This window comes from Vicia villosa, linkage group LG5 (genome assembly GCF_029867415.1).
Source record: "Vicia villosa cultivar HV-30 ecotype Madison, WI linkage group LG5, Vvil1.0, whole genome shotgun sequence".
Classification (NCBI taxonomy): domain Eukaryota; kingdom Viridiplantae; phylum Streptophyta; class Magnoliopsida; order Fabales; family Fabaceae; genus Vicia; species Vicia villosa.
Window position 1 is genome coordinate 10,949,874 of NC_081184.1, and position 13,829 is coordinate 10,963,702.

The following is a 13,829-nucleotide window of genomic DNA, read 5'->3' on the forward strand; positions in this document are numbered from 1 at the left end:
CATGTGATTCTAACATCCTGCCAACTTTCTATTGTCATATTTAATCAAATGTTGATCTGCATGAGACGTTGTATCAAGTAGAAACGATTCTAACTTTCATCTATTTATAAAGCCCTTAACTTCTCAAGACTTGGTTATTCTAATCATGTTAACACTAATACCACTGCTCATCCATTCACTGATTTAGATGTTAGAGTGTTAACCTTGTAGGTCCACTTTGCTCGATCGTACTTGAAACACTGCATTTGATTCCAATTTATCTATGTCATCAATTATTTATTGTTCCTGAACAAAATAATTTTTTTGAAACACATGATACGTCGGATAAAGTGGAAGCAGTTCTAACATCCCTTTCTATATAATGCCATGGAAATTAGGTATTCTTTTCATTCTCACACTCATTTTAATTTTCATTCATTCACTAACATGACATTGGAGTGCTTACATTGCAGATCCACCCTGCTTGATCGTTTTAGAAGCACATTTCACCACATCTGAATCATACTTTACTCTTTCATCAACCATTATTAGTTCTTGAACTGAAAAGAGGTGTCATCTGTTGGAACTAGTATCTGATTTTCGCGATATTCCACGAGAAAGGATTGTCTCTTTATCGTTACTCAACAAGCTCTATCTTTTCCTCATTTAATCCCCAATCAAACTCTCGACATGATATAAGAAGAGTTATTATAGGTTCAGACATGGATTCACTACATAAAAAGGACAAATGATTCCAAGGAAGGATTAATCATTTCTCTCATTATAACTCTCAACAGTTAATTAGTTTATGCATTTTACAATTATTCACACAACCAATTCAAGTATGCAACACGTACCCCTATTTACATTATGTCATTTACTTTTCTGGCGACAAGTATAATTCTTGCATTCTTGTTAGAATAGAAACAATCCCTATGGTGACAATACAAATATATTTCCCACTTTTGATTTTTTTGGAATGTTTTATACTACACTTACATTTTTACTCCAATAATTGTTTCGGCCTTTATCTACTTGGTGAAATAATCCATGTCTACAATTAGAAACTTCAGTTTAAAGCCTGGGGAAAGGGTCCCATAATGTACACACTGCACATGTGAACCACCTCGTTGAAAGCATGGTTCGTACTATCCTTACCAATGAATACGGATACAACATCTAACATGTCATCCACACAATTGAATCATCTCTCGTCACATTTTGTATTCTCGAGCCAGATTTATCCATTTCAAAGTTATCGCCAACACACAAAAAAGAATGATCATGAGTATAAATATGAGATTAGGATTCCAACCACCACCTCAATTCACCATCTGTAGGGTCATAATCAAAAGCATGACGATACACTTTGATATGAATTCGGGTTTTGTGCTCATACTTAAAATCATCTACAACAATGGGATTCATAAAGGGAAAGGCATGAAAGGAGAAACCTCTAGTAACCTCACTAGAAGCAAGGTTACCAACTACCTTTTCACTATTAGTCACAAATAATTCCTCAAATCCTTCATTGCCACCTTCTCAAGAACACTAGCAAATGCAAGATAAGCATAGATGAGAAAGGAACTTTGAATTGTTACCTTGACATATGGGGTTCGAGAGTTTAACCTATTAAAACTATTGTTATTTAGTGAGTTACTTAGTTTATTACAACACAAGTTTAGTTATTTTAAAATTTACTTTGAGACTTGTTACAAATTTTAGCTAAAAGACCGAGCACTTGTTTGCGCCACTCGTGAACTACAGTGGATCTCATTCTTGCTTCGAGACTTATTAAAAACTCTAGCTAAAATGAAAACTCTCTATCGTGATAGCCAAAACACTCTACATATAGCTGCAAATTCTATTTTCCATGTTTGCACATAGCACCTTGACATCAATTGTAATTTTTTTCATGAAAAAGTGCTTGCTAGTCTAGTGTGGTTATTATCGGTAGCCTCTCGAAACCAATTTGTTGATGATTTTATCAAAACCTCTCATTCAGAGATATTCTATGATTTCGTGCTGAAGCTTGAAATGGTTGCCATTTACCGTCCTCCAACGTGTGGGGTATCAAGTTATACCAACTATTATTATTTAGTGAGCTAGTTACTTTATTATGATACTTTTTAATTACTTTAAATTTTGTTAGCTAATCTCAAACTGACTTTCTAGCCTATATAAGTTAGCTTTATAATGATAATGTGAATCAATCAATCAATGAAAATACATAGTTTATGGCTCACCAATATCCTTACCCTAAAGTGATTATCTGACCTAGTCCTTAAAATTATATTCTCGGCATGACTCATAGGATCCCCGCTCCACGAGGGAGCATGATGGGTGACTCTTTATCGATGATATAGCCAAATGCGGCGAGATTTCCCTAATGTCAAACACATGTCTAATATGGTCAAACCTCATTCTTCTATATGCATTCCACATGGTCATAAGTGAATGGGTCAAAGTTGTTATACTCGAACTTGAGCTACAATATTCATAAAGGTCCAATGACACTTTATTATAACAATTTAATATACTTTTGTTTTATCCTCATGTTACAATTTTACATTAATAATACAAGTTGATTCTATCTCACCAAACCAAGTACTAGTTGATTTAAATGTCTAGTTGGCTGGTCTTGGAATTTCTTTTCCAAATAAGAACTAGCTTTTAGCTCCCCCTGTCTGTATTATTCCCATTATCCATAAAGACAGATGCCTCCTTGTTTCTTAATATCATGTCTGTTTCTTAATAAAAGTTAAAGAATACTTCAAATCTTGTATCATAATTTATTTTCATCCTTGAAATACACGAGTTTTCCGAGTAGCAAAGAGACACATACTTGTAGATGCATTTACCTTATTCAATAGGAGCATAACATGTATTTTATATATATATATATATATATATATATATATATATATATAAAATCTAATGGCTAGAATTCATTGTTTAAAGATGAACAAATGAATGTCGCAGATTCAAACTTATTTATTTGAATCTGATGTTTTTATATCTGATGTCTCTACACAACTATTATGTGAAGTTTTAACCGAACTTATATTGTATTATATTGTTAATTATTATTATATTATCATGAATTTCTTAGGCTCCACCAATATAAAAACGACCCCACATAACCATTAAGAAACCACCAGCATCACATAGATTCTGCAACACAAAAACACACAAAACAACAAAAGATAATCGAAGTAAAAAAACCAGACATCACTGTGTTGTTACAGGATCAAACTTCACCATTTTAGTTAACTGTGATGAAAGCCTTCACAAGTTTTAGTTCAAAACCAATAAACCTTAAGCTAGGATCTTTGTCTCCTAGAGTTGGTTTTCATGTTTCTGATAAACCCTTTTCTTGCTTCACTTTTCTCTCTAGAAATGAACAAAAAGGGTCCATTTATTGTGTTTTGAAAGTTGTTCAAAACAAGGGTTTTTACCCTCTTCATGCTGTGCCATCAGAACATCAGGTTTGTTTTTGCCTCTTCTTATTTGATTGCATTTGAATAATGGGTATTTGTTTGTTCTGGCCTATATGGAGTTATTTGTTTGTTCGGTATAGTTTTGTTTCAACTTTTTTTGGATCTTTTTCATTTTCTTGAATTTTTGAGTGGTTAAAGGTTTGAACTTGTAGCTTTTGGTTTCATTCTATTCTATGATTCAAAACTATTGTTGTTTAAGAGTATGCATAGATCTTGAAATTGTTGTTGACAATTTCATGTCAATGTTACACTTCTTTGATATGAATGATTAATTCTTGATATGATTGATGATAACAAGAGGATATGAGTTAAACTAATTGGCTTTTCTATTAAGTGGTTATCTGCAGCGCCGTCTTTGAGAGCGTGCAAGATAGATTACCGCACATAGTCTTGAATTTATCAAGGACAAAATATAGCTAAATAGGGTCTCTGTTTGTTTTTTCATGGTTAAACTGTGACCAACCTACACAGAGCCTCCAAAAACTTGAGACGGCTTTGGTTATCTGATTGTTTGTTCATAATTGATGAATATTTTGGTATATTTGATGAGTGTCTTGTTCTGCATAAATGTAGCAAGAGGTTGAGTTGGAAGATGTTGAGCCTCAAGTTCAACAAAGTGAACAAACAAGTAGGTTATAAGTTATTATGATCCATTAATGTTCTTTTTCTTCTGCATGTCTTCCTTTAAAACTAAAATTGTTAAAATTGTAATGTGCGTGTAATGCAGACGTATCAAAGTTTGTTCGTGTCGAATTTCAGCTACTAAAAGATTGTGACTTCGGGGAACAGTTTCTAATAGTTGGAGACGATCCTATGCTTGGTTCATGGAATCCCTTAGATGCATTACTAATGACATGGTCTGATGGCCATATATGGACTCTCGAGCTGGATATGCCGGCCGGAAAATCGATCCAGTACAAGTTCATACTAAAGGGAATAGAAGGTGATATTATTTGGCAGCCGGGTTCGGATCGGGTTATTCAAACATGGGAAACTATGAACAGAATAATTGTTAGTGAGGATTGGGAGAATGCAGAACTTCAGAAAGTAGTAGAGGAAGATCGATTTTCTCGACCAAATGAAGAACCTCAAGTTCTATCAGACGTGTCAACTTCTACTGAAACAGCAGATGATTCTCGAGATAAAACGGAGTTCGTTGTATCAAATGCATCTAATATTGAAGATACGCGAATTCATGGGGAGGAGAAACTGATTGATGAAGAAGTAATTCAGGAAAATATTGGTGATAGTATTTCTTCATCGATTGAGAAGCCAATGGCTATTATAGCAGAAAATATCGGTTCCTCGGAGAAACTCATGGGAAGTACTAGTCACAAAACGAGTAAAAGTAATGTGATTCAAAAAAATGAAGAATCGGAAGATGGTTCTCAAAAGGAGGATACAATACGTTATAGCGGATACAACGGAAATGCTGCAGCACTAAACAATCAAGAAGGGACGATTGTGGAGGGAAGCTTAATCGACTTGAAAGGAGGTCCCGTTCTTGTACCTGGCTTAACGCCACCAACTGAAAAAGAAGCTGATCAAGGTGAAGTTGAAGAAGAAAAGATTGTGATAAAGTCTTCAATTGAAACTTTTGAAACACATGATCAGATTATACCAGAGGTAATCGCTTGATGAGTGTGATGTTGTTCCGTTTTGAATTTCTTGTTTCTGTTTTATTAAAAGCTCATTCGAGTTTGCAACCAACCGAGAGAATAACTGATTAGATAGTTATCCGAAGCATCGTGTTTCATTTGTATCATCATCTATGTTTTTCATCAATGAAGTTAGTTTTGTTCTTACCGTGGCTCATTTGCTTCTTTCTTACATATATAACCAATGCATCTCAAAGCCAAAAGTGGCAGAGAAAAATTTGTTTCCAATTTGATTGTAATCAATGATTAAACATAACTTAGTTATTACAATGAATTTCTCTAATAATAATGGTAAACAAATAGATGAAGTGAAAGATGATCACTTTAGCCTCAATTCCCGAGCAATGTGGGATTATTTTGGCCAGCCTGGAACAGTTGCCTCTCAGTCGAGGCCATGTGGGCCCAACCCTGCTTCTAGAGTCAATGTTCTGGTCGGCCTCAAGTCCGCTCCACTACGGTCACTCAATCAAGGCCATGTGGGCCCGACCTCTCCTTCTAGCACCAAAGTTTCAGTAGGTCTCAAGTCTGCGCTACTGCGGCTACGAGGTATTGTCCGTTTTGAATGTGAGAATCCTCACGATTTTGTCATTTAGAAAAGGCGCTTCGTTGGATTGAGTTGTATGAGTGTTGTATATAAATTATCTTTAATCTCGATTCCCAAGCAATATGAGACTATTTTGACCTGCCATGAAAAACAGTCAAATATGGTTGATGCATGCAGCCTCAATGGTGGTTACAAAAACATCAGCACATTGTTGTATTTTCTGATATAGGCCTCTTATGATAAAACGATGGAGATCCGTTTTATAGGGTGACTTAGCTTCATATAGAATTTACCGTTTATTATATATCTGTTAAATAGTTGATGTTGGTGTTAATGTTGTTTTTTCGTGTGCTTCATTTGTAAATGTTCAGTTGAGTAAGGATCAAGAATCAGATTATGACACAGCAGAGGAGATAAATACAACAATCAACGATGAGCTGAGTTTCCACGAGGAGCAGTTTCATTTAGCACCAAAACCGGAAGAAGTATTGAGCGCTGAGCCAATTCATGGTAACGCCTTGCGTAATGATGTGGAGTGGGGCCGCGAAACCGTCAAGAAGTTTTTAACGAAATTTGGATTGCTTTGATGTCAACTTTTACAGAACCACTAGGAGGAAGTTGTTGGATGAAAACGGTTATGAGTTCTGTGATTGCTCTTATCTTTTTGCCTAAATTTTTATTGGCCTGGGAAAGATGGTTAAGAGCTCAAGGTGATGAGTTATTGATTGTTGGATTCATGTTGTTTTTTGAAGATAATAATGCTGTTGTATATTATGCTGTCTTGTTAGTTGGATTGTACTGTTGTTTCAGTTTTGGCCACTTTTGTATAGTGATATTGAATTGCACAGATTGTGTATGGAAAGTTGCGTAGTTATCAAAAGTGCTTTGGAATGTTAAAAAAGACAGACAGAGTTGTGAGTTGTTGTGAAGTAAACAACGTACGGCAATGGGAGTTGTAACGTAATTAACATCACATCTCCATGCTAACATTGGAACTTGAATGATAAATGAATAAAACTATCTCAGCATTTATTTAGTCAAATAGTTTAATGGTTATAATTTCGATAACTTATTGTTGAAGAAATGGCATGTCACGCCTTCGATATGATGAGTATTAGGTTATACAGAAGAAGTTGAATCAGAAGATTGACAAAGTTGAACTTAGCCGAGACCTCTTCATTTATCATTTTGGTTCTGATAACATTTCTCACATAAGTGATGTCAATAAAGTTTCTTGAGCTATCATGTTTTAAGTTGGGTTGCCTATCAAATTTTAGGGTGATGAAATGTCTACTACTTTGTCAACTTTTAGGGTGATGAAATGTTTTAAGTTACTTGTAGTAGACATTTCATCACCTTGATAGGCAACCCAACTTAAAACATGATAGCTCAAGAAACTTTATTGACATCACTTATGTGAGGAATGTTATCAGAACCAAAATGATAAATGAAGAGGTCTTGGCTAAGTTCAACTTTGTCAATCTTCTGATTCAACTTCTTCTGAATAACCCTATGAAGCACGGATACTTCAAAAACTTTGTTGTATCGTATCCGATACTCCAAGACGCTCTGATACGGCGTCGATACGTATCGGAGGAGTATTCGAATTTATTTATTTAAAAAGAAAACTAAAAAAATTCAGGCGGAGATACATCTCCTATACTCCTCATATACGTGACTCTATTTTTTCAACTGATTCTTCTTTTTAATCATCCTTTATTACCCTTTTAATGACTATTCATTCCCAATCATTCTCTTTATATCCAAATTAATTCTACCAACCAATCGTTAGTTGGTTCAGTGGTGATTGACGCTGGACTTAGTAGGGAGAACTATAGTTCGATCCCACTGATCTCCCGAACCAGACTATACTTGTGGTGATAAAAAAAATTTAATTAATTAATTCTACTATTTTTCAAAATTGATTTTAATTCACATAAGTTCTTATGAATACTAATATTTAAAATTTAATTCATATTAATTATTATTTATTAATAATATTTATAGTGAAATGTTTTTGACTAAGAACAACCCGTTGCTTGCATCATTTCTTTTATTTCAAAGTTTCTTTCTTCTTCTACACCTTGATGGATTGGATTAGGGGTGATCAAAATCAAACCAACCCAATAGAAAATCGCAAACCAAACCAAACCAAACCGAAACCGCAAGAAATCGCATTTGGTTCGAATTAGTTTGGGTCAGTTTTTACAAAATCGCACGGTTCGGTCGGTTTGCGGTTTGTATTTTGTAAACCGAACCAAACCGAATCAAACCGCACTATGTCACAACCTAAATTTTACTAACTCACATCCAACCCAAACTTAAACTTATTATACATTACCATTATGATTACGAACAATTTTATCATCCTTACACATATAATTTCAGTCCCGATCTTCTAAAATGTCTAATAACATTATCGCACATTCTTTGCCACATACATCTTCCCTCTTCTTCTATAATCTCTACTCTCTTATATTCTTTCTTTTTCACCTTCTCATTTTTATGTAAATGTTTCGTATTTCAGTTTCGTTTTTATCGCATATCTTCTTCTCTAATCTCTCAACACTTTTTTTCTTTTTCACTTTCACTAATCTTTCGTCTCTTTTATTTTTTTGTTTCGTTATAATAATTTTTATATTGTTTTATGCTATTATTTTATGTTTAATATTCCACTTTTGTCTAATTTAATTTTTACATATTAAATGAAAAATTGTTGTCAAAATATGACGAGTTTTGTTGTTATTTGATAGTGTATGAATGTATAAATACAAAATTATGTTATCATCTATATGTGTATGTATGGCTCAATAAAATATTTGTAAAAAACCGAACCAACCGCACCGAACTAAACCGCATTAGTTTGGTTTGGTTTGGTTCGGATTTTTTTTAAAAGCCAACCGAACCAAACCAAACCGCACTATTTTTTCTCTTGCGGTTCGGATGATTTTTTTCGTCAAAACCGCGCAAACCGCACCGCGAGCACCCCTAGATTAAATGTTGCATTATTTACCTGTGATGTAGAAAGAGATGACATTCATACTATTTCAATATCTTAAATTTAATATTTTTAATTAATATAATATTGTTAAAAATTGTCTTATGAATATAGTTTTGATAAACTATAATTTAACTAAATGTTTAATTATAGTATTTATATATATATATATATATATATATATATATATATATATATATATATATATATATATATATATATATATATATATATATATATATATATATCTTCAAGTATCATGTATTTTTTAATTAGTAACGTCTTGCCGTATCGGATACGTATCGTATTCGATACTCATATCATGTTCGTGTTTCATAGACTACAACTTATTTGATTAACAGGACAACATCAAAGATTCTAGGTAACACCACTCCTTACTATATGGTAGAATTCTTGAGTATAAATGAATGAGAATCTTAGGATGTTTGTGTTATGTTGCTAATGTTCCCATTCATGATCACAAGTTTAGTCCTACAACCATATCTTGTGTTTTTCTTGATTATCCACCCAACTACAAAGGTACAAACTTTACAATCTCATAGATCACTCTTACCTCATCTCTAGAGATATCACATTTTTTTAACATATTTTTTCCTTCAAAACCAATAAGCTCAACTCAAATGAAACCATTTGTGATAATGTCATAGTCAAACCTTTGCTTGATATCTGCGTTGGATAGGTACGGCTATCTACCCAGTATCTAATATAGGCCCTGATACGGAGTACGATATTTTTAGAAAAATTAATGCACAAATACGTCAGTATAATGCTTTAAAAATACAATTATAAAAATGATTAAGAAATTATATTATTTAAATAACAATAAAAAAATTAAAAAATAGTTTGCTTAAAAAAAGTTAATATTTATGCAATAACATAAATAAATCACACTTCATAAAATCATGGCTGAATATCAATATTTTCTTCTCCAATATTATTAAAAAGTGAGGCTTCTAGTTCAAGTTCATCGAGAGAAAGACTAGCAACTTCAAGAATAATCGTTCCATCAAATATATCTCATTCAGTGGCGAAGCCAGAAATTTTAGGGAGTCTGGGCAAAAATTTTACACTCTATTTTTACTAATTTTACACTCTGTTTCTACTAATTTTGCCTTTGATTTCGTCTAAAAAATTTGTCATTGATTTTGTTCAAAAATTTCACACTCTATTTTTACTAATTTTACCCTTAATTTTGTCTAAAAATTACTAATTTTACTCCTGGTGTTGCCTAAAAATCGACTATTAGATGGAAAGTATACAACGAAAGGAGGGGTTGAGCTGGGGCGCGTGCCAGGGCTCGTTGGGTTGTAGATCTGCTCATGATCTCATTCATCTCCACCAATATCCCACATTTTTGTTGCTCCTTCATTATAAACCTTACTCTATCTCTGAGAGAAGACGAAGATTCGTATGAACAAAAACTAAATCCTCAGTCATTCAAAGACATATCACCTATGACCACTTATCCAGCTCTTATAAAGATTTCACCTATAATGTGAATGCCATATTTAAGTAATCCTTGATTTAGAATTGATCAATCTTTGTATTCCTATTGTTCTTTGTAAAAAACCAGATTCCGAGGAGCTTGCCTTCGAGGGTGAGGGAAGCTTAGGGGGGGATGATTTGGTGACTATCTTTGGGGATTTGAAAGCTACGTTAGGATCACCTATTGTTCCAAAAGAGGTATCTTGTTTATCCCTCTTGCGGGAGCCCCATTGTAGCTTTATCCAATGGTGAATGGTGCGTCTTTTGCGTATGTTGCAGAGAGAGGTCTTGAGAGAATGAGAGAGTGATCGGGTGTGGACCAGATGATCCATGTCCTTAGCCCCTGACCTCCTTTTATAGTGCAAACAAGCTTTATTAAGATCTATAACCAAATCTTAATGACTTGTAATCGACTATTAACCACTTGTAATGTCTGTAACCACCCATAATGGCTTGTAACGCTTGTAACCGCCCATTAGTAACTTGTAACCGTCTCATAACGGCTTGCAACGCTTAGCTTCCGATCTAATACCCGACTTCGGCTTACATGCAATTTTCGGCTAGATTATATGTTATGGGTCGCGTCTTTATAAATATCCCGAGTCTGGACCACTTATAAATAGGGATTAGTATTAAATGCTTTATATCAAGTCAAGAGTTATTATCCATAATACTTTTCTCTCATCTTTTAACTATAATCACAAATTCAATATGATTGATATCTAGAGCTTGTTTGATCCTCTTTGAACTACCGATCACTTTCGCTATTAAGTTCCCAGAAGTTTGGGAATGTATGTTTTGTTTTGTCTATTAAATTCTATTTTACTTCTAATGTATTAAACAATTTATGCTTTTGGTTTTTATATAAACCAAATAAATTAGGTATTTAATGAACTTAAATTAAAACATTTGCCTTTTAATAGTGATCGAAGGAAGAATTATTTGCCTTTTCATTCTCTTTTGCCCTCAAATTCCATGCTTAATAAACACTTCCCACCAAGCAGAAAAAACCATGCTTAATCAACTGCTCCAATCCACGTTAGGAATTTGAAAAGTACTAATCAAACTAAGCACAATGTTTACAACCAATGCCAAAAGACATTTATATATTCATAAAGAAAACCATACATAAGTTACAAGAACTAAGAGGAAGAAAAGGTATCAATGATGGTAGTGTGAAGAGGATCACTCAAATGTGTAGCCCAATTGTTAAGAGGTCCTTTACCAGTAGCAGCAGCTTGCACAGCAAAACCAAGGAAAGCAACCATAGCAAGACGAGCATGTTTGATTTCAGCCAATTGAAGTGTTGCTTTCTTCTCTGGATCAGCTGCTAAACCAAGTGGGTCGAAGAATTTTCCGCCAGGGTATAGTCTCTTTTCGGAGTCAAGCTCGGCGTTCCTCTGGAATTCGATGTATCCGATAACTAGAACTTCTATCCAAATCAATGTTGTGATTGAGAATGGAAGTGGTTGTCCAAGATATGTTGATCCTTCCACTAGCTCCACCTGAAAATTCAACCAAAAAACTCCATAATTTAATATTTATAAGTAGAAACCGAACTCGATCGCTAGGGTTTACAACACTTGGACACTCTGCACCAACAATTAACACTAGAATTCGATGGTAAAATCAATATTTGTTGAATACACAAACACTAGTACAAATGTATCCTATGCGCGCAAAACACTTCTGCATCTCAAGGTTGAGTTCGAAACCAAAACATCTGATTAAAATGATTAAGAAGAAAGAGATCTCTTACCATTTCATTAAGTACTCTAGGTTCCAACATTTTTCTTCTACTTTAAAAATAGTTGAAAAACATTTTTAGAATAAGTATTTTATAATGAAAACAAATAAAAAAATATCAAAAAAAATTTCTAAGAGATCATGCATGCTTGCTTCATGTTCCTAAAGGACATTTAATATATCAAACTAGTCTCTAAATTTTTGAAATATTGTCAAACAAAAATTAATCCTAGAATATTTAAAATAAAAATTGAAATTGATCCTCAAATTGAATCAGAAGCTTCTTCTCTAAATTCCTATATATTCTCAAAAATATCATTAAGGTTTTAATATATAAAAAATTCAATTAGGAGTGTGTTTGTTTCATACTACTCTATAAAAAAATATTTAATTTATAAAATCTTCTATTTGTTTTCTTTTTTTACTTCTTAAATGTATGAAATTTAATTTCAGTAAAAAGAAAAACACTATTTTAGTAATTTCTTAAAATATATTAAAATAATAAACCAATGAATTCAACAATAGAATCCAAACGCATGCATGCATGCATCCAACAAAAGCATTGATAAACACTAAACAACACAATAATAAATAATTAATAAACACTAATATAAGTGATAACTAATCAATATTAGCAGTTATAAACACTAATATAAGCTATCACTAATCAGCATTAGCAGTAATAATTTGGCCGCGACAAAACAGTATCAGAAAGCACATTCAGTGTGGCAACACCTGTACCGACTGAAATCACAAAAGTCTTTATTCGACTGCGACCATATTTTAAAACTAAACAACTGATAATTAACAGATTTTAGAAGCAAACGAACCTTTCCGGCGTCTTGCCATGTAACTCCGGTAAGCCATTCAACAGTAAGAGCACCAAGAGTAGCAAGCATGGCCCACCTACCATGAATCAACTCACATTCTCTAAACCTCTGAAGTCCAAAAACCTCAGTATAAGGCTGAAACGGCGTCGACTTAACATCCTCAAACTCCGTCCTAGTTCCGATCACATCTCCGGCGAGATTCTTCGCCAGATTCTGATCAAGCGAATCAAGGTCAAATTGCAAATACTCAGCTGGCTTCCCCAAACCAAATGGATCGAAACCGTAATCGCCGACAAAGCTTCCGTCTAGATACTCCGGCGACTTTGCTCCGGGGAACCATAACGGACGATCGGTGGTTGGAGCCGAGCGTGACGGTTTCTTCGGTGCGGCTTTCTTCTTCCCAAATCCGAATCCGCCGAATTTGGCTTGTACTCGGAAGGTACTGGATTGGACTTCACGGAAACGAGTTCCGATGAAGGAGGAAGTGGCAGCGGCGGTGGCTGTTGCCATTTGGTTTGTGCTAATGTGCGGTTAGGGGGTGCGAATAGAAAATTGAGTGTTGTTGTTTGTGAGTTTTTGAAATGAGGATGAGTGATAGTGTTGTATTTGATGTGGGTGGTGAAGATGATGATTATGGATAATCTTTGGACGAGGGATTTTGGCCGTTGGATTTTGAAGAGTATCCATCTAACGGTGAAGATTGGGTTTAGCTTATCCTCTTGCTTATCTGGTGTTGATGACATGGATTTTAATGTGGACAAATTTTTGTCCTTGGTGGAAGTGATTGCAACTTGCAAGATAGAACTTGTGGCTGTGGTTGAGTCATATATGTTTTCCTTATATTGACAACTTGTGGATGTAGTATGTCATATTTCATGTCTTAATAATCTATTTTGGATTTCATGTCTCTAATTAAGTAAAAGGTGATTTTAACGAGGGCGTAAATGGATCATATAAAACTGAACAAATTAAAGATTTAAATCAAAATTAAATAGGAAAAAAAATCAATATGTTCTGGTTTGGTTCAAAAACTAATCCGAACTAATGAAAATCAAATAAGTTTGGTTC

General features: G+C 34.0%; 2 protein-coding genes across 2 annotated transcripts; one reads left to right on the plus strand and one right to left on the minus strand.

Annotated features, from left to right (window-relative positions):
- The first annotated feature begins 3,122 nt into the window (after positions 1-3,122).
- On the plus strand, positions 3,123-6,742 carry LOC131601318 (uncharacterized). The gene is made up of 4 exons (XM_058873102.1): positions 3,123-3,467; positions 4,053-4,107; positions 4,207-5,105; positions 6,053-6,742. Exons 1-4 carry the CDS (start codon positions 3,258-3,260, stop codon positions 6,266-6,268), a joined length of 1,380 nt encoding a protein of 459 aa, XP_058729085.1. The 5' UTR covers positions 3,123-3,257; the 3' UTR covers positions 6,269-6,742.
- Positions 6,743-11,201: 4,459 nt separating this feature from the next.
- Positions 11,202-13,351, minus strand: LOC131601319 (chlorophyll a-b binding protein CP29.2, chloroplastic-like). Its single transcript, XM_058873103.1, has 2 exons — positions 12,762-13,351; positions 11,202-11,690 (listed from the first exon to the last, which is right to left on the minus strand). Exons 1-2 carry the CDS (start codon positions 13,269-13,271, stop codon positions 11,328-11,330), a joined length of 873 nt encoding a protein of 290 aa, XP_058729086.1. The 5' UTR covers positions 13,272-13,351; the 3' UTR covers positions 11,202-11,327.
- Between the last annotated feature and the right edge of the window lie 478 nt (positions 13,352-13,829).